This window comes from Microcebus murinus, chromosome 1 (genome assembly GCF_040939455.1).
Source record: "Microcebus murinus isolate Inina chromosome 1, M.murinus_Inina_mat1.0, whole genome shotgun sequence".
In the NCBI taxonomy this organism is placed as follows: domain Eukaryota; kingdom Metazoa; phylum Chordata; class Mammalia; order Primates; family Cheirogaleidae; genus Microcebus; species Microcebus murinus.
The window spans coordinates 102212244-102232787 of NC_134104.1; the positions used below are offsets into that span (position 1 = coordinate 102212244).

General features: G+C 40.0%; 1 protein-coding gene and 1 pseudogene across 2 annotated transcripts in view; one reads left to right on the plus strand and one right to left on the minus strand.

Moving 5' to 3' along the window:
• VEPH1 (ventricular zone expressed PH domain containing 1) overlaps positions 1–6415 on the plus strand; it is a 216420-nt gene extending 210005 nt beyond the window's left edge. For both annotated transcript variants that reach the window (XM_012739772.2, XM_012739770.3), the window contains exon 14: positions 708–6415. In XM_012739772.2, the coding sequence (XP_012595226.1) occupies positions 708–944 (237 nt within the window). In that variant the 3' untranslated portion in view covers positions 945–6415. The remainder of the gene's footprint in view (positions 1–707) is intronic.
• Positions 6416–18440: 12025 nt separating this feature from the next.
• On the minus strand, positions 18441–20196 carry LOC105857409 (neurotrophin receptor-interacting factor homolog pseudogene; annotated as a pseudogene).
• Positions 20197–20544: the final 348 nt, after the last annotated feature.

The window sequence follows — 20544 nt, forward strand, 5'->3', positions numbered from 1 at the left end:
TTTAAAGAAGTATCTAATCCCTTAAAACTATTCATGCTATAAAATCAGAGCTAGACATTAAAATTAAAAAAAAAAAACAACTATTTATGCTAACCTAGTGTGATGATGCTGGTGTTGTAGAGATCCTTAAGCATCTGCTTTGGTAAAAGGCAAATATATCATTAATTTTTCTTCACTTAGTGTTTATACACAAAACATGGTTCCAAAGCTACCTAGAGTTTCAAAAACAGTTTGATCTACTCAAACACTGGAACCTTGTTCATTCAATTAAGGGTCTGGCAGATCTTTCTCAGAAGTAGCACAAATGAAAATTCAATTTCATGTCTCCCAAACTACCTGAAATTCTGAGTTAATAGTATTACAAATTGTACTGCTGCATTTTGGTCTATTAATAATGTTAATATCAATAGAAAATGACAGAAAATTAAGAAATGTGAATTAAGCATTTTTCAAAATCCCACTTTATAATAATATTCTATAAATTGGCTATCTTATGCCAAGTTACAATGCTATAACAAAGGCTCAATTGTTCACTCCTTCCATTATTCTAATGACTCTTTGAGTCAGGCCTTAATGCCCAAAATAACAAGGATCTTGAGCCATAGAAAGCAAAAGGATTCTAGTCCTCTTGGAAAATCCTCCAGTAGTCAGAGAACCTTGCCTACAGTAAGAGCCAGCTCATGTTCTTTCCTTCCCATGCATTTCAGAAAGACGATCCGGATGACTCCCCAATAGAACTCAGCAAAGTACAGAGTGTGAAAGCTGTGGCCAAGAAACGCAGGGACCGCTCTCTCCCTCGGGCCTTCGAAATCTTCACAGACAATAAAACCTATGTTTTCAAGGCCAAGGACGAGAAGAATGCAGAAGAATGGCTCCAGTGCATCAATGTGGCGGTTGCCCAAGCAAAAGAGAGGGAAAGTAGAGAAGTAACCACATATCTCTAGGGATTTACAAGCCATCCTCACGCAACTGTACACCACAGGCATTGCATTATCATTGCCAATGTCAAGAAAACAAAATAAATTCACCAAGCATGTTGTTTTTTACAAAATACCAGTGGAACAGTTGTTCCTAAGAAGAAGCATCTAAAATGGCATGATTCTTAGTAAATTTCATATCCTAACTGCTTTTGTTTTAACTCCAGAATATCTGCCTGATACACACAAGGGAAAAGAGCTACCAAGAATTCCCTCAAATGGTGTGGGGTCAGGAAGGGAAAAGTCACTGATAAAGATGCTTGTGTAGATATATCATTTAAAATTGTAAGCAAACAACTTTGAAAGATGCCTGAGCTATCCTGAGGAAAGATTGGCACTTCTGATGAAAATCAGTCTGTCAAAGATATTAAAAGAAAAAGGAGGAAAAGCCTATTAGAAAAGTTGAATTAATGTACACTGAGAAAAACCATATAACTTACTAATACTGCATTATCCTTGCTTAATTCAAATGAATCTGACATGTGGTAAAATGGTCCTCAAATTAAGCTACTTATGTAATTATTATAAATGTCTATCTTTCAGAATTACTTATTTAATTATTCCCCTTAGGTTCATATAATACAATCTAAAGTTTAGATATTTGGCTATATCTATTTCCCAAGGCAATAACTGTAAGATGGAACAAGCATAGAAAACCACTTTCTCTCTCTTCAAAATATGTGCCATCTCCATTAAACTTTAAGATTTTAAACTAAAGTTCTATAATTTCCTTCTGTGTATTCAACTTTTTAATGCCTCCAAATTACAAACATTTATTGGTTTTTTTCTATTACTCATATATTTTTTTTAACTAAGCTATGATAGAATTCTAGAATGATTCCCACTGACCCATGCCCTGGTATAATCCTCTCCCTGTTCAGTGTGGGAGGGGGGCCTGTAATTTGCTTCTAACTAATAGAATATGACAAAGACAATGAGATCGCCTCTCCCATAATTACGTTGAATTATACGGCAAAGGTGAAAAGATTTTACAGATTTACTTAAGGTCCTTGATCAGCTGACTTCGAGTTAACTGAAGAGATATCCTGGGTGGGCCTGACCTAATCAGATGAGTCCTTTTAAAGTTGGTGAGCAAGTCAGAGACTCTATTCTACTGGCCTTCAATAAGCAAGCTGCTGCAAGTTCTACAGCTGCTTGGAAATGAATTTTATTAATGATCATGTGATCACAAAAGAAGACTCTGAGCCTCAGATAAGAGCCCAGCCCCAGCCTACATCTTATAGCTTTGTGAAGCTCTGAGCAGAGGACTCAGCTAAACCATGCTTGGACTCCTGACTCACAAAAACTTTGAGAAAATAAATGTAAGCTGTTTTTAACTGCTAAATTTGTGGTGATTTGTTATACAGCAATGTCTAATACAAAATTTAATTTGGAATCTATACAGAGAAGAATTTTTTTAAAACTTATTGTGTAGTGTAGTATAGAAACCTGGAGAAATATTGTAAGTTATTAACATCCTGACTCTACTGCTAATTCACTAGGATAGGAAATATAAAAGGAGCCATGTTCGAGAAAGTAAACTTAATTCAATTTTAACATGTAAAGTTTGAGGGTATTACAAGTTACAGAAGTTATTACACATTGGAAATAGAGTCCTGAAGGTCAAAATTTCAGTTCATTGGTTAATAAGTAGTCACCAGGCTGGGCGTGGTGGCTCACGCCTGTAATCCTAGCACTTTGGGAGGCCGAGGTGGGCGGATTGCTCAAGGTCAGGAGTTTGAAACCAACCTAAGCGAGACCCCGTCTCTACCAAAAATAGAAATAAATTAATTGACCAACTAAAAATATATATACAAAAAATTAGCCGGGCATGGTGGCGCATGCCTGTAGTCCCAGCTACTCGGGAGGCTGAGGCAGTAGGATCGCTGAGCCCCGGAGATTGAGGTTGCTGTGAGCCAGGCTGATGCCACGGCACTCACTCTAGCCTGGGCAACAAAGTGAGACTCTGTCTCAAAAAAAAAAAAAATAAGTAGTCACCAAAGATGCAAAATTATATGAAATTACTCAGGGAGAATAAGAAGAAAAAAGAATTAATAAAGGCTCTTTGGGACATCAGCATTTTAATAAAGGCAGGCTGGGTTAGCTGATTAATGTTCAGAGATGGTGTAGACCAGGGAAATGGTGTCACAAAAGCCAAATTAATAAAGATTTTTTAGGAAAAAAAGGAGAAGTCAACAACTTGAAATCCTAAAGAGTAATCACTTAAGATAAAGCTTGACTTTCATAATTAGGAAGCAAGTGGTGTCATTGGTCAGAATGATTTCACTGTAGAGATGGAATTAAGACTTCAGTGGGCTGTAGGGAGGTTAGGAGTTTAAAGCAATAAATGGATTATCCTTTCAACAAAATGGAGCTAAGATGAAGAAAGTGTTTTCTTTTTTGTTTTTAGGATGAAAGAGACTTAAGGGGAAAATGGAGTTTAAAAATACAGAAAAAGAAAAAATAACTTTGCTTGAATAAGGTTTCCAAAGTGATAGAAAAAGATTGAAACTCCTTTATTCAGCAGCAATTTATTGAGCCCATACTAAGTAACATGTACCAGGCTCAGCCTGGAGATAGAAAGATAATAGACACAGCTATTATCACACTAGGAATTTCAGCGTCATCGGCTTCCCGAATACATTTCTGTTCTCTCTTCCAAGAGTTTCAAGCATAGTGGGAGAGACAGACACATACAACAAAAATGTAAATGCTGCATGGCAAGTGCCTTGATGAAGCTATGCACAGGATCCTGTAGAAACATAGGACAGGGCAGCATTGAGTGACTTTAAACTCAGAGCAGGCTCCCTCACTGCTGCCCGAAGGTACTAGAGAATAAGCAAGTCTCAAAGACTAGTAGGAATGTTGCGGACAAACAAGGAACAAATGGTCAGTACAGAGAACCACCTCGCAAATGCAAAGGAAGGAGAGGGAACATGGTCCATTTGCAAAATGGTAAGTTCTTCCTAGGGTTGAAACATGAGGGACCTACGAAGAAGAGTACAGAGTGATGCTGGAAAGCTCTGTGGGACCACAGCATGAAAGGCTTGGCTCCAAGCCTAAAATTTTAAATTTTTTCCTTAAGATGGTGAAGCACCATTAAAAGGGTTTAAGCAGATTTGCTCATTCAGAAAGATAATCTTGCTCATAGAATAGAGAGTGGATTATAGGATTATAAAAAATCATAGCAGGGAGATCATTTATGAGGCTCTCCTAAGGCAGTGAGGGACTAGGCTTATGTAGTAACAGAGGAAATAGGCAGAAAAAAATGTTGAATTAGCAAAATGGACAGGACATTGGTGGATGGGATGGAGCTGCAGAATAGAGATGGAAAGGAAAGAGTCTCTGCTGGTTCTAGGTGATTGCTTGGGAAACTTGGGGAATAATGGTAGTATTCACCATTTCTGAGAGAGAAAATTCAGAAGCAACAGGTTGAGAGGTGAGGCAAATGGTATATTTAATTTTGACGTATACATTCAGAGCATATATAGGGGACTCACCTTGGACTTGAGGGACATTTCTTCCTATGAAGTTGAGCAGAAAAGGGTGAAAATAGGTATAGTTGTAAATGATTTTCTAAATATTATTTTAAAATCTACCTGCCCATTCTTAAGAGTCAGTGAATAACTCTAGCTGTTTTAATCAATTAGGAAAAACTGGTAACAGATAAATAGCCACAAAATGTTAGGTGACATTGCTTTAGTTATTAACAATTTGAATACCAACAATATGCTCAAACCTTTCACAGCCCAGAGCTTGTGGTAAAACAACAGCTACATACAGATTATTTTTTCACTGAACACTTGGCCTAAGAAAGAAGAGAATGGCTCTATCAGCTCAATTTGTAGAAAAAAATTATTTTTACTACTTGCTTCAGTCTTTGTGATTTAATTAATTAGATGCCTCCATTTTAGAACAGAATTCTCAGTGCCTTTGAACCAGATCTAAAAAGAAGTAAATGTATGAAGTATGAATAATGATCTTTCCAGCTTCATTCCATGATGCAGTAATTCCAAATGCAAGTAAATTCTCCTGGGTTCAGAATCACACTAGGAATTTCAGAGTCATCGGCTTCCTGAGTACATTTCTGGCATTTACACCCCTGGTGCCGGCTGGTTTACCACAGACTGCCCTTTCCCAAGAGAGCTGCCATTCCTGATCCCCATCTAAGAAAAAACCACTTTTCTAAACATGCTTAAACCTTTAAAAATGTTGGTATGAATTAAATTATAATCACGGACAGAAATCCAAGTGGTTTTCATTTTTCCCCCTCCCAGATAGCCTTGGAAGCATAAATGTTTATGTATGAAAATTTCATCTGGTTACTTCTTGAGACCCTGATGTTTGGTAAAAATAAATGTTCAATACTTTTCTAACACTGATTTTTGTTCCTTGGCTGGTCATGCCAAGTGCATTTACTGGGTCATCTTCAATTCACCTACTTTCCATAGGCACCCACAGGCCTATCTGTGGTGTTGACATATTCTCAGATAAAGAAAGATTATGTGGCTGAAGAAGCATTACTCACTTTAGGAAACAACTATGCCATGAGGTGAGAGAATTTGTGAGCTGAATTCAAGGTGCATTGCAGAGAAATAAATATAACAGCTTAAATGACCTTGTAAGGATTTCCAGTCCCCAAGATCTAAGTGTTTAGATGAAAAAAACAGTAAAAATAAAAGATATCATCTTGTTTCAAAATAACGCCAGTGTGTAGACCCCTTGGGACCATTCCTCCCCAAAGATTCTCCTGAAAGACAAAGGGATTGGAAAATCAGAAAGACGTCTATGGAGGGGGAAGAGTCTAGGGAACATGGCACAGCCTCTGGGCACAGACGAATGAGGATTCAAGCCCTTGCTCCACCAAAACTAGATTATCGACCTGTGCAAGTTATTCATCTTTCACACTTAGATTGTGAATAATAATGGCTATAGAGCAGAGTTGGTGTGAGGTAGACATGTCATGTAAAAGCATCCAGCAAAGAAGCTTTAACTTAATAGATGCTTGAAAAAGACAATTCAGTTTTTATGTACCATTAAGGAAGGAAAAAAAATCCTCCAAGGAAACTATGGTGTAATGTGTCAATGATAGTTCTGTGAGTGGTTTTGTCACTTCAAGTGTCTTTTTTTCTATTCTGAGAGATTTGGCAGTTTCTCCTGACTTAATTTAGGAATATGGCTCAGTGTGTGGAGAGGTAATTCTTTTGTATTCACTTCAACAATAAAACGAAACATGGCTTTATCTAAGTGCTGATGTCTTCCTTTCTTAGGCAAAACATTGGGTGGTTGCTTTGCAAGATCCTATGGAAGCATGGTCACTTCTCCAATGATGGCTCCTTGGTTCATTAACATCACATTTCATTCCACTCTTCAGCTTCTGTGCTTTTCTGTGTACATGATAACTTCTTGTTTCAAAGTTAAATCTTGTGGTAATCTGTTTAAGACATAATAAACGGCAATTAACACACGTAATGACCAACCACATAAATCAACTGATGTGACAACACAAAGAAAAACCAAGTTTGCACATCAATAGGCAATTATAGACACCAGTCACAGCTATTCCTGGTAGACAATGATTGTAAAACACTGCTGTTTATAAAACACCTACCAATTTCAGAGATGTTAAAATGTGGGAGAACAAAATGTAAACCAATGAGTAAAAGTAAGTATTAACAGTTCCAGGCCGGGTGCGGTGGCTCACGCCTGTAATCCTAGCACTCTGGGAGGCCAAGGCGGGCGGATTGGTCAAGATCAGGAGTTCAAAACCAGCCTGAGCAAGAGCGAGACCCTGTCTCTACTATAAATAGAAAGAAATTAATTGGCCAGCTAATACATATAGAAAAAATTAGCCGTGCATGCCTGTAGTCCCAGCCACTCGGGAGCTGAGGCAGCAGGATCACTTGAGCCCAGGAGATTGAAGTTGCTGTGAGCTAGGCTGATGCCATGGCACTCACTCTAGCCTGGGCAACAAAGTGAGACTCTGTCTCATAAAAAAAAAAAAAAAAAAAAAAAAACCAAACAAAACAAACAAACAAACAAAAAAAAAACAGTTCCACATGCGGCTGAATTTGAAGGATAAGAGAAAAAAAAAGGAAAAAAAAAAACCAAAACAGTTCCACAAAGGTTTGTTTCACAGTAATCAAAACTGTATGTTAACTTTCAAAGTCAATCATACCAAAGACATGAGTAGGGAAGCAAGGTCTGGAGCCAGGTTGGAAGGGGGAAAAGCAGGGAATTGCAGAGGGAGGCCAGGTTGGAAGGGGGAAAAGCAGGGAATTGCAGAGGGAGGCCTAGAGCAGAATGGGTGGAATGGGTGGTGGACTGCATGAACTTCAGAAGAGCAGGGCAACCCCCAGGGCTGAGTTTTACAGGTACTTGCCCAGGTGAGGAGGGTTCTGTTACGTGTGTTTTGATGAGACAGATTTCCACCTCCTCATAGTAGATATCCTTCCGTTATGAGGTTGTGCCAGGTCTACAGCCATGTGCTTGGCACAACAGGCAGCCAGCTCTGGTGATAAGTTTAGCTCCTGGGTCCTGCCATGAGAACTCCAGCCTTCGCAGAGCGTACTCCATGTGGACATTCTTCTCATTCCTCCCCCCTCCAATCCCAGTACATACTGAATATGTCTGTTACAAAGAAAATTTTTCTGGGAGTATGGGAAGTATGAGGGAATGGGAAATCCTAGAGCTTTCTTGTACACTTTTCTACAAAATGATAATCAGGCACATTGTGTTTACACAGCTCCTTTATGTCTTTATAGACAAACCTTTTTTATTTTATAATTTTTAAAAATGTATATTTTTTCATAGCTAGTTGACTAAAGATAGACAAACCTTTTGAATGCTTACATTGAACAGAAAAAAATGCATTTCCTCTGTTTTTCAATCAATAAAAGTATTAGAATTCACTTTGGTACTGAGAATCTGGAGAAGTTATAAAGTACTCAAATAACGTAAAAATGCAAAGGACTCAAACAAATAGCAGACTCATTTCTTCCTAGATTAACAGAGCTCCAGGAGACCACATTGGAAACTAACAGCAAATGGGTGCTAATGATAATAAATTCTAATTTTCCCTTTTTTGAATTCTCTTAGAATTATGTTTGCCTTTTTTTAATTTTTTAACTCATGTTAATATTAATATAATATCTATAGTATATATCCATAAACATATATGAACACATATACTTTTAAATAGGTATTGTAATAACAAAACAATTGTTTTCACATATGCTTTGTAAAAATCAATCTTGTTACTTCATTATCTTATATCTATATTTCCAATCTCCTCTCTCTCTCCATCTTCTTCCCTCTTTCTCACTTTCAACTGGGATTTTATATAATCAGAAGAAACTTTGCCGGGCGCGGTGGCTCACGCCTGTAATCCTAGCTCTCTGGGAGGCTGAGGCGGGTGGATTGCTCGAGGTCGGGAGTTCGAAACCAGCCTGAGCAAGAGCAAGACCCCATCTCTACTATAAATAGAAAGAAACTAATTGGCCAACTAATATATATAAAAAAATTAGCCGGGCATGGTGGCTCATGCCTGTAGTCCCAGCTACTTGGGAGGCTGAGACAGAAGGATCGCTTGAGCCCAGGAGTTTGAGGTTGCTGTGAGCTAGGCTGACGCCATGGCACTCACTCTAGCCTAGGCAACAAAGCGAGACTCTGTCTCAAAAAAAAAAAAAAAAAAAGAAGAAACTTTATGTGTGTTCCACTGCTTTTAACAGAGATTCACTTCTACATACCAAATTTGCTTTGGGGATATTCTGTTTTCTCTTAATTCAGAGCTATTATGCAAGAAATGGTCTAAATGTTATTTCTCTTGAGAGAGAAAAGCAATGATTTTGTTTGCTAAAGTAGCTCATAAACACAAAAGTCAGAATATGGTCCATCTTTTTGATTGAGCTAAAACCACATTTTGGAAATGTCTATCTTGGAAAATTAACCATAAAACTGAGGATATATGTGCCTTAAGTGCTGATTTGAAAATATTTTAATCAAGACTCACTCAAATATTCTATAGAGGGATATCTATGCTTGTCTACACAAACACCTCATATCTACATATTCATGTTACTGGCATCACTATAATATTATTATTTCCTGAAATCCTGCTGTTATATCATCCTCAGGTGAATACAAATTAAATTCCTCTGCAGCCAATAATATCACAGTGAGGTTCCAATGTAACAAAGCCACTGACAGAATGTGAGGCAGCCAGGTAAACTAGGCCAAATTCTTCTAAAAAAGGAGATATGACATTTTTCACTCAGTTAACAGTATCACAGGCTATTGCAGTTGGAAGAATCTTACAGCCTGCCAGACTCAACCTCCCCTTCCCATGGAGAAGTTTCTCCCTTGTCATTATTGGCAGGTGTCATTCCCAGATGCTCAAATGCTTCTGGGGACAGAGAGCCCATTACTTTATCATCAGTTCATATCTTCTTCTTTTTTTTTTTTTTTTTTTTTTTTTGAGACAGAGTCTCACTTTATTGCCCAGGCTAGAGTGAGTGCCATGGTGTCAGCCTAGCTCACAGCAACCTCAAACTCCTGGCTCAAGCAATCCTCCTGCCTCAGCCTCCCAAGTAGCTGGGACTACAGGCATTCGCCACCATGCCCAGCTAATTTTTTGTATATATATATTAGTTGGCCAATTAATTTCTTTCTATTTATAGTACAGACGGGGTCTCGCTCTTGCTCAGGCTGGTTTCGAAATCCTGACCTCGAGCAATCCGCCCGCCTCGGCCTCCCAGAGAGCTAGGATTACAGGCGTGAGCCACCGCGCCCGGCCCATATCTTCTTAAAATAAATTTTTTTCTGATTATGAAAACACTTATTGTAGAAAATTCAGAAAAAAATAAAAATTGTTCATAATCATTCAAAACTCAAAAATATTCAATAGAGGTGTTCAAATACAGTTCCAATCAGGATACCCATCACTTATAATTTTTTTTTTGAAAGTTCTGCCTTTCCAGAATTTCTAGTCTTTAGTCTGGGTTCTCTCTCCGGTAGCCATACATAATGTCTGCTCCCTCTTCCCAAAGACAACCTTTCACATAGTTTGATCCAGGCATTCGTTCAACAAACTCTTAGCCAGATGTGGTACGCACCTGTAGTCCCAGCTACTCGGAAGGCTGAGGCAGCAGGATTGCCTGATCCCAGGAGTTTGAGGCTACAGTGTGCTGCGATCATGCCTGTGAATAGTCCCAACACTTCAACCTGGGCAACATAGCTTTCTCTGAAGAAAAAAATATGTATTGAGCACCCAACATCTGCCAGATACCATGCTAGGGTATGGGGACTCAAAGATAGGTGACTAATAAATTGTCTATGCCTTAAAGAAACTCAGTAAATAAATGCCATGGTCTGAATATTTGTGTCCCCCATCCCTCAAAATTCATATGAAAGAATTGAAGCCCAGGTTGCTGGGACTGCTGTGAGCAGACTGCCCTAAGTATAACCCCCTTCAAAGATTGACCAGCTGCAGAGCACCACCTGGCCAAGGTCTCTTCCTCTTGCCTCTTCTTGGGGCAGCTAATATCTAATGAATGGGTGGTGGGGAAGTATAAAGACCTGGCCATTCAGGCTCATCTTGGAACACCTCGGAGCTCCCCATGTGGTCCACAGAGAGTATGGTTGGAGCTGCACTGAAGCTCAATTTCTCCCTTTCCCCAATCCTGATTCCTCTCAACTCCCTTCCACAGGTGTTGATCCCACGGGCACTCCTTTATAAGCATCCTGCTCATTAAACTCTGCCTCAGAGTCTACTCCCCAGAGTCCCCCCAGACTGAGAGTAAGTAAAGAGACAAGGGCAAAATGAAAACAAGGCGGGGTGACTAGTCACCAGGATGAGGTAAGTAGATGAGATGCATCCCACGAGGTTCTACACACTAGCAAAAGATAGTGTTCAGAGTTGACATGATGCTTTCACGCAGACAGTTAACAGAGACATTTAATCAGATTCATGAGTTGCAGTTTCCCCAGACAAAAAGTAAACAGTTACCCAGAGGAAGAAAAGCTCTCCCAATATTGAGACCCCCCAAATATTTTCCTATAGAGCTGCACAAAGAGAACACTGTAATATAGCAACAACAGCCTCAATATCTCCCCATAAGAGCAAAGCATGTTTCATAAGGGTACAAACCTTAGCTTACAAATTTGAATATATAAATAATGTAATTTTCTGTATTTTTCTTTGTATTCAAACTTAATTTATGTCTTGAACCCTGCATCCCATTTCAACTGGTGGCAAAAAAGTAATCTTAGTCAATTCAGGATAAACTCAGTCAACTCAGAGCATTCTCCATTTATTCAGGTTTTCCCAAATCCCCCTTCTCAACAAGGATTCTTCCAAATGTATCACTTTTATGCAACAAGGTTCATATCCAAGTTCTTCAAAGTTATGGATTTTTTAGCCTCAAAATCCTGACTTTTGAGACTTAAAACCCTATTTTCTCAAAGTATTATCTCTGCTGTAAATTTCAGAAATCTATTCTGAAATTCAAACATTTACAATTTACTGTTACTTTTCCCTGATTTCTTTTCAACATCTCTTTTCTGCCTCGTTTGAATGATGGAGTGGGGGGCCCAGAGGGAGGGTACAGGGTGCCACAGGAGATAAAATGAAAAACAAAGAATTGTTTAAAAACCTATTAGTTAGGGCTGGGCGCTGTGGCTCACGCCTGTAATCCTAGCTCTTGGGAGGCCGAGGCGGGCGGATTGCTCAAGGTCAGGAGTTCAAAACCAGCCTGAGCAAGAGCGAGACCCCGTCTCTACTATAAATAGAAAGAAATTAATTGGCCAACTGATATATATAAAAAAAATTAGCCGGGCATGGTGGCGCATGCCTGTAGTCCCAGCTACTCAGGAGGCTGAGGCAGAAGGATCACTCGAGCCCAGGAGTTTGAGGTTGCTGTGAGCTAGGCTGACGCCACGGCACTCACTCTAGCCTGGACAACAAAGCGAGACTCTGTCTCAAAAAAAAAAAAAAAAAAAAACCTATTAGTTAGTAAATTGTTACAATTTTTTAAAAATAGCATTCCTGAGTGAAAACCAGTAGCACAATGTATATCAAATGAATAAAAGTAATTGGAGTGGGGACTCAAAACTATGCAGCCCAGACAGACAACATCTGCTGCACACAATTAAGTCAGGAACATATTTTAGAGTGGAGGAATGGGAGAACTGTTCAACTTTCAAGCAATCTTTCACAAAGCACATCCAAGTGGAATCAGGGGTCCCCATTATTTATTTATGTAATATTTCCATATTTAGAATATCTGCTTCAAAAAAGCAAGGGAGTATGAAAGTTTTGTCTTTGTTGCTTATTTTAAATAAAAGCCCCTGAGAAAAAATGTGATATCCCCCTAAATGAAAAAGGCATTATGAAAATTACGTGTAATTTGGTCTCTGCCACCACTACACTGATGCCCAGACAGTCTGTTTTAAATTTCAAAACACTGGAAAGGACAAGCTCCAGGGGAATTAATAGACGTTCAGAGGCTGTGAGGTTATAGTGACAGGAGCAGAGCAAGGTATGTCCACTTCAGATACAAAGTTTAAGAGGGCAAGGAGCCAGGCCCCTGAAGGTGGAACTAAAATAGCAGATGCACACAGAGCTGTCTGCTGAGAATGCCGAACATGAGATAAATTGATGATCTGGAACGCTGCGGGGGGCAGGACACAGCTGGCTCCTACCTGAAAAGGAAAAGGGTTACTGAGAGATGCTTTATGTGATTGAGAATGGATTTCATGGGGATAATGTTAACCAATCTAAGCAATGAATTTTGGTAGGCATTGTACCAAAGGGAAATAAGGAGACCCACAGAGTGGAATTTTTTTGATATTACTAAGGGGAATTACACTGTTACTGCGAAGTTAGTCCCTGACTTTATAGCTACATGCTAAATTATTTCAATACTAATAATTCACCTATATGACTGCTTAGTTTCACAAAAAAGTATTTGAAAGAATATGATTAAAGATAGGCTGCTCTTTATTATGAAATTCTTCAGAATAGAAAGAGCTATAAAAAATAATATAATGAACCCCTTACAACCACCCCTTGGCTTAGAAGTAAAGCATTACAAGTGCATGTGAGGCTCTCTATGTCAGCGGTCCCCAACATTTTTGGCACCAGGAACCAGTTTCATAGAAGACAATTTTTCCACGGACGGGCTGCAGGCATGGGTGCAGAGGGGGATGGTTTCAGGATGATTCAAGCGCATTACATTTATCGTGCAAACTGCTCTACTAACGATGATCTGTATTTGCAGCCTCTCCCCAGTGCTAGTCACTTCCTCAGCTCCACCTCAGGTCATCAGGCATTAGATTCTCATGAGGAGCACAACCTAGCTCCCTCACATGCCCAGTTTACAGTAGGCTTCGTGCTCTAATGCCCCTGCTGATCTGACAGGAGGCAGAGCTTATGCAGTGATGCAAGCAGTAGGGAGCAGCTGTAAATACAGATGAAGCTTTGCTTGCTCACCTGCCACTCAACCCCAGCTGTGCAGCCCAGTTCCTAGCAGGCCACTTGGAGACTGCGGCTTGATGTAATTCCTTTCCTATCTCACACAGGTAACTGCTATCGTGAATTGGGATAATTATGCTTACTACCCAATGTACATCTCTAAAAACTACATAATATTGTTTTGTATATATTTAAACTTTACATAAATTGTGTCATATTGCATGAATCCTTCTCTATTTTCAAGTCTCATGGTTGCAAGACTTATCTATCTTGATATATTTATTTCTAGCTGATTTTCATTACTCTACGTAATTCCTTTGTTCACCATTCAAATTTTTACCCACTTGCTGGGGGATCTGATCTTTGAAATAACAACAAAAAAAAAATAATAACAAAAAATGAAAATATTTGTTCTTTGTATGCAAAGTCAAATATTTCTTTGGCCAACAACTTTTGAAGTGTGGTCCAGAGACCCTTGACGGGCTCAAGACTATTTCAAGCAATTCAGGAGGTCAAAATAATTTTCATAATAAGAAGAAGATGACATTTATCTTTTTTGCTGTTTTTTTTTTTTTTTTTTTTTTTTGAGACAGAGTCTCACTTTGTTGCCAGGCTAGAGTGAGTGCCATGGCGTCAGCCTAGCTCACAGCAACCTCAAACTCCTGCGCTCAAGTGATCCTCCTGCCTCAGCCTCCCGAGTAGCTGGGACTACAGGCATGCGCCACCATGCCCGGCTAATTTTTTCTATGTATATTAGTTGGCCAATTAATTTCTTTTTTATTTATAGTAGAGACGAGGTCTCGCTCTTGCTCAGGCTGGTTTCGAACTCCTGACCTTGAGCAATCCGCCCTCCTCAGCCTCCCAGAGTGCTAGGATTACAGGCATTTTTTGCTGTTTTTTGCTATTTTGACATTTACACTGATGGTGCAAAAGCAATGGTAAGTAAAACTGCTAGCACCTTAGTATAAATCAAGGTAGTGGCATCAGGCTATACTAGTAATAATTGTATTCTTCACTACTGTGCACTGGTGGCTTTTAAAAAATCACTGAAGAATATTCATTTTATTAAATTTATACTGTTACATAATTGTCTATTTAATATTCTGTATATTAAAATGAGAAGTAAGCATGAAGTACTTCTGTTACATGCCAAAGTGCAATGGTTACCTTAAGAAAAAGCCCTTGTGTGACATTTTGAGTTATAAAATGAACTACTACTTTTTTTTCATAGAACATCATTTTTATTTGAAAGTATGACTGGCAAACTGATTATTAAACTCTTGGGTATTTGGCAGACATTTTATCAAAAATGAATGAGGTGAGCCTGCCAAAAAACTAACAGTATTGTTGTTGATGATAAAATTTGGTCTTTTAAAAAATTAGAAATTTTGAAAACTTGAATCCAACACTGTGAGCTGCACAGCTTCTCAATACTTCATGATTTCTCTGATGAAATGGGTGGTGATTTTTTTGGTATTGTATAATCTAAACATATCAACATTTTGAAAATCTATAAAATTCAGTAAACCAATATTTTCCAAATGACCAATGCAAAATGTTGCAAAATTATGTATGGGTAAAAAGTTCACTCAAGGTACAAGATAAACCATGTATTTTAATTAACAGAGTGTTAAAAGCTCATTGATATGGTTTCAAACTAACCTCTAAGAAACTACCACTTGTTAGCTTTGGGTACAGTATCAAAGAAGAATAGCCGCAATTATCTGAAAAGGCTATTATAATGCTCCTCTCATTTCCAGTTCCACATCTGTGTGTGTCTGTATTTTCTTCATATACTGAAATAAAAACAAAATACCACAAGAAACTGAATGCAGAAACAGAATCCAGCTGTCTTCTATTAAGCATATTTGCAGAAGTGTAAGATAATGCTACTCTTCTTGCTAAAATTTTTGTTTGGGAAAATATAATTACTTTATAAAGTATGTTATTCATGATAACATGCAATGGGTTTATTTTTGCTTTTTAAATGACTTAATGAATATATTTTTTAATTTCTCAATTTTATTTTCTAATATGGTAAATATAGATAGGCACAGCTCACATTAAAAAAAAATCTCTTTGGTATTCTCAACAATTTTTAAAAGTTTAAAAGGATCCGGGACCAAAGAGTTTAAGAACTGCTATCCTAGGATATACCCAAGAGTAGAATTGCTAGGTCATAATTTACCTTTACTAAATATTTCCAAATTATCCTTCAAAATGTATCGATTTTTTTTTATTCTTTTGTCTTTTTTTAAAGGGGAGAACAGGGGAAGGGGATGATTGTATCAATTTAAACTCCCACTTGCAGTGTATGAAAATGCCCATTGCTTATGTCCTTGTCAGTATTTGGGGATTGTTTCAGACTTAATTTTTTTACATATCTGATAGGCGCCAAAGCGGAGTTGTTTTCATTTGTATTCCTCTTATTACTAGTACTTTCCACCTTCCATGTATTCATTGGCTCTAAAAATTTTCTTTTCTGTGACATTTCTGTTTATATTTTGTGTACATTCCTTTATTAAGTTGTTTGCTTTTTCACATCAATTTTTAGGGGCCATCCAGGAGTGGTGGCTTATACCAGTAATACTAGCACTTTGGGAGGCCTAGGTGGGAGGTCCACTTGAGCCCAGAAGCTTGAGACCAGCCTGAGCAACATAGCAAGACTCCATCTCTACAAAAAATAATTTTTTTTAATTAACCAGGTGTGGTGACACATGCCTATAGTTCCAGCTGCTTGGGAGGCTGAGCCAGGAGGATCACTGTAGCCCAGGTGTTTGAGGTTGCAGTGAGCTATGATCACACCACTGCAGTCTAGCCCAGGCAACAGAGTGAGACCCTGTATTAAAAAATAAATTTAAAAAAAAAATATATATATATATATATATTCAGGGACTATCTACATTTTCCGGGCATGTATCCTTGATCAGTTTCTCCTGTTCTTTTCACTTTTCTTTTTTTTTTTTTTTTTTTTTTTTTTTGAGACAGAGTCTCGCTTTGTTGTCCAGGCTAGAGTGAGTGCCGTGGCGTCAGCCTAGCTCACAGCAACCTCAAACTCCTGGGCTGGAGTGATCCTTCTGCCTCAGCCTCCCGGGTAGCTGGGACTACAGGCATGCGCCACCATGCCCGGCTAATTTTTTTTATATATATATCAGTTGGCCAATTAATTTCTTTCTATTTATAGTAGAGACGGGGTCTCGCTCTTGCTCAGGCTGGTTTTGAACTCCTGACCTTGAGCAATCCGCCCGCCTCGGCCTCCCAAGAGCTAGGATTACAGGCGTGAGCCACAGCGCCCGGCCTCTTTTCACTTTTCGACTTTTAATTTGATGGGGGGATAATTTACTGGCAATAAAATTTACATATCACACATTTTCAGTTCATGAGTTTCAATAATTGTGTAAGCCCAAGTTATCAACACCCAAAACAAGATATAGAATGTTACTGTCATCCAAGAAAGTTCCTCATGCCCCTCCCCTGTGACAACCACCATAGATTAAATTGGCCTTTTCTATAACTTCACATAAATGGGATTATATGTATGCATTCCCTTGTCTCTGGCTTCATTCTCACAACATAACATTTTTTAGATTCATCCATGTGGTTATGTGCATTAATAGTTCATTCCTTTTTATTGCTGAATACAATCCCATTGCATGAATATACCAAAATTTATTTATCCATTCTCCAGCAGATAGACATTGGAGTTGCTTCTAGTTCTTGGCTATTGCTAATAAGGCTGCTATGAACATTCTTATACAAATCTTTTTGTGACATGTTTTCATTCCTTTTGAGTAAAATACCTATGAATGGAATGAATTACCTTCTAAATGTATGTTTGGCCTACACATCTCATCTTCCATATGTTTTATCCTATCTTTCATATTTCCATTTTTTCATCTCTTTGTAGTACGTTCTACATAATCCTCTTGAGTTATCTCACAATTCACTCATTCTTTCTCCAACTGTGTCCTGTTGCTTATTCCATACACCAAGTTTTCATTTCAATGGTTATATTTTTATGTGTTTTTCCTTTTTTTGAATCTTCCAGGTATTTTTAGTAGTATCTTATTCCATTGTCATTGTTTAATCTATATTTTACTGTTTGAATAACTTTAAATAAAATATATTGTACTTAATAGTTTCATTTTTTGACCTTTTGGGAGGTTCTAACCACTTTGCTTCTTGTTTGCATTAACTGTCACTCTTCTTTTTTCTACACAGAAATATGTAGTTTATTTACCCACATTCTCTTTTAGGCCTTGTCCACACACATAAATACTTTACCATATACGTAATATCAGTGCACAGATTATTAATTATCTATCTTTATAACTTATTACAAGCATTTTCAGATTCGACTAATATCACTTCTAATGTCTAAATGAATGAAGCAATACTAGCAAATCAACTGACTGAAAAATTAAATATTTTTTCCACCCAACATATTAATAACTCCCCACTCATTTTCTTTTTATTTATTTATTTATTTTGAGACAGAGTCTCGCTTTGTTGCCCAGGCTACAGTGAGTGCCATGGTGTCAGCCTAGCTCACAGCAACCTCCAACTCCTGGGCTCAAGCAATCCTTCTGCCTCAGCCTCCCAAGTAGCTGGGACTACAGGCATGCGCCACCATGCCCGGCTAATTTTTTCTATATATATTAGTTGGCCAATTAATTTCTTTCTATTTATAGTAGAGACGGGGTCTCGCTCTTGCTCAGGCTGGTTTCGAACTCCTGACCTTGAGCAATCCGCCTGCCTCAGCCTCCCAGAGTGCCAGGATTACAGGCGTGAGCCACCACGCTCGGCCCCCAATTATTTTCTTATTTAATCATTATAGGCTGGCTGTCCTTTGATCTTGGGAATGTCCTCACTCAATGCTTCTCTTTCACATTCAGTCCCAATTCCCACCCAGACCTGTGCATGCTACATTGCAGGATCAAGTGGAAAAGGCAATGTTCCTTCAATTCATTTGAGGGCTATGAGGTAGGCTGTTAATTCTTCCACTTTGTCCTGTTGTGGGTTTGCTGGTGCCTGATAAGGTGCATGCTCTGGGCAGAGGCCTATCCGCTTTTGCTGCGCACATGCGGGGCACTCCCCACGTGAGTCCTCTGATGCCTGGGGAGGTGGGAGCCCTGGGGGAAGGCTTCTCTGCAGACCTGACATGGGTAGGGCTTAGCTCAGAACACACACTTTCCCACAGTCCTGACACACATAGGGCCTCTGTCCAGTGTGGATTTTTTTATGCACAGAAGAGTAGCTGAGGTTCCAGAACATTTTACCACATTCACTGCATCGGCAAACTTGGCTTCCCCTGGGAATTCTTACAAATGTAATCTGCTTAGCACGCCAGCTGAAGGTTTTCCCACAACTACTGCTTTTCCTGGCTTTGTCCCTTTCGCAGCTCTTCTGATGAAATTGTACATGTGAATTACGTGTCATGCTTTTAAACTGTGAGCTACGCTTGTGCAAAAGTTTTCTAGGAGAAATTTTCTGGAGCAAAACTTGGCTTGTACCAAGACGAGTATTTGCCTGGGTCCCAGCGTTTTCACAGTGCTCTTTCTAAGGAAGGACTTTTTCCTGAGTGGACTCCATTTGTTTCAACACTGTGTCTGGGCCTTCCAGAATTCCAGCCTGTAAGACATCTGCTGAGGTAGAGGACATGGCACAATCCCTTGAGAATTCTTGCACTTTCAGGCTATGGGCTGGTTCCTGCTCAGGAATGTCAAAATTTGGAGTTAATTGTTTTTATTCCAATGTACTCTCCCACCCCAGGTGAGAGACCAGGTGACCAAAGGTCTCCAGCATCATGTCGTGGTACTTGGTCTTCTGTGTTGGGCCTAGCAGTCCCCACTCCTCCCAGCTGATGTGCACAGCCACATCCTGCAAGGTCACTGGCTCCTTAGGAAGCACCATCACTAGTGCTGCCCAGCCAGCTTGCTGGGCAGTGACCTCAAGACAGCAGGCCAGGTCCCGGGCAGGCTGTACAAGCAGTGCTTCCTCCTCAGATATGCAGATCACATCCTCATCCTCCACCAGGCTACTAGTTCCTGGCAGCCCTCCAGGTGCTCCAGGTGCTGCAATTCTACCCACGTCCTCGGCTTGCCAGGCAGTGTGCCCAGGCATTGCTCCAGCACCAGCAGCTCCAGCATCTTGCTCCTTGGAGCACACCTCAGGCCACAGCCACTGGTGACACAGCTCATGAAGCTGGTCCAGAGCCTTTTGGGGACCTGTCACATCCTCAAAACAGAACTTTCAGAACCTCTGGTGAGTGGCCTCAGGGTCAGGATGCTTGCCTACCTATTGGATTGGCTCCCTGAAGGTTTCGGGGCTCAGCCCCCCACCCCTCCATCTTCAGCATACAGGGCCCAGATCTGGGCATTCAGTGGACCAGCCACTCCTGGTTCAGTGTGAGGCCCTCAACAACTTCAATGTTCATTAGGAGACTCTTAGCAGGAAGAGGATCCAATTGAGGGTGCAGCTGAGGCCCAGGACATTCTGGAAATGGGTCTTGAGGAATTCCTCTCTCCATGGGCCAGAACTCTTCTGCCTCCTCTGAGATACCACATCTGGCTTGGAAAGCTGATATTTCATGGAGACCAGGCTCCTGCAGTTCTCCAGCATCACTTCCCAGTACAGGGACTTCCGTCTGAGGTCCAGCAGTCCTCATTCCTCCAGGGTGAAACCTAGTGTAACATCTTCAGAGGTCACTGGTTCACAGGACCAGGCCATCGGAAGCCTGGAGGCCATACTTTCCTCCTCCTCCGTGTGTCCCTCGTGGGAGTAGGCAGAGTCCTGAGAAGACTGAAGCTGGGAGAGGGGAGAGGGGTTTGGGTTCTGCTGAGGGGCTACTCCCGCTTCTGCCCAGGATCAGCTCCATCAGCAGAAAATGACAGGTCTACCCCCACATGAGAAAACGCCCAGACTGAATCATCACCCCCAACTCCCACACAACTAGAGGGGACCAGCTCCCCCCTGACTCAGAGGAGACTGCTCCTCCTGCCTCCCACACTCCTGGAGGCAGGTGGCTCCCTCTACCCCCACGCCTGGGGAGGACTGTCTCCTCTCGGGGTTCCAGGTCACCTACCACATCCCACA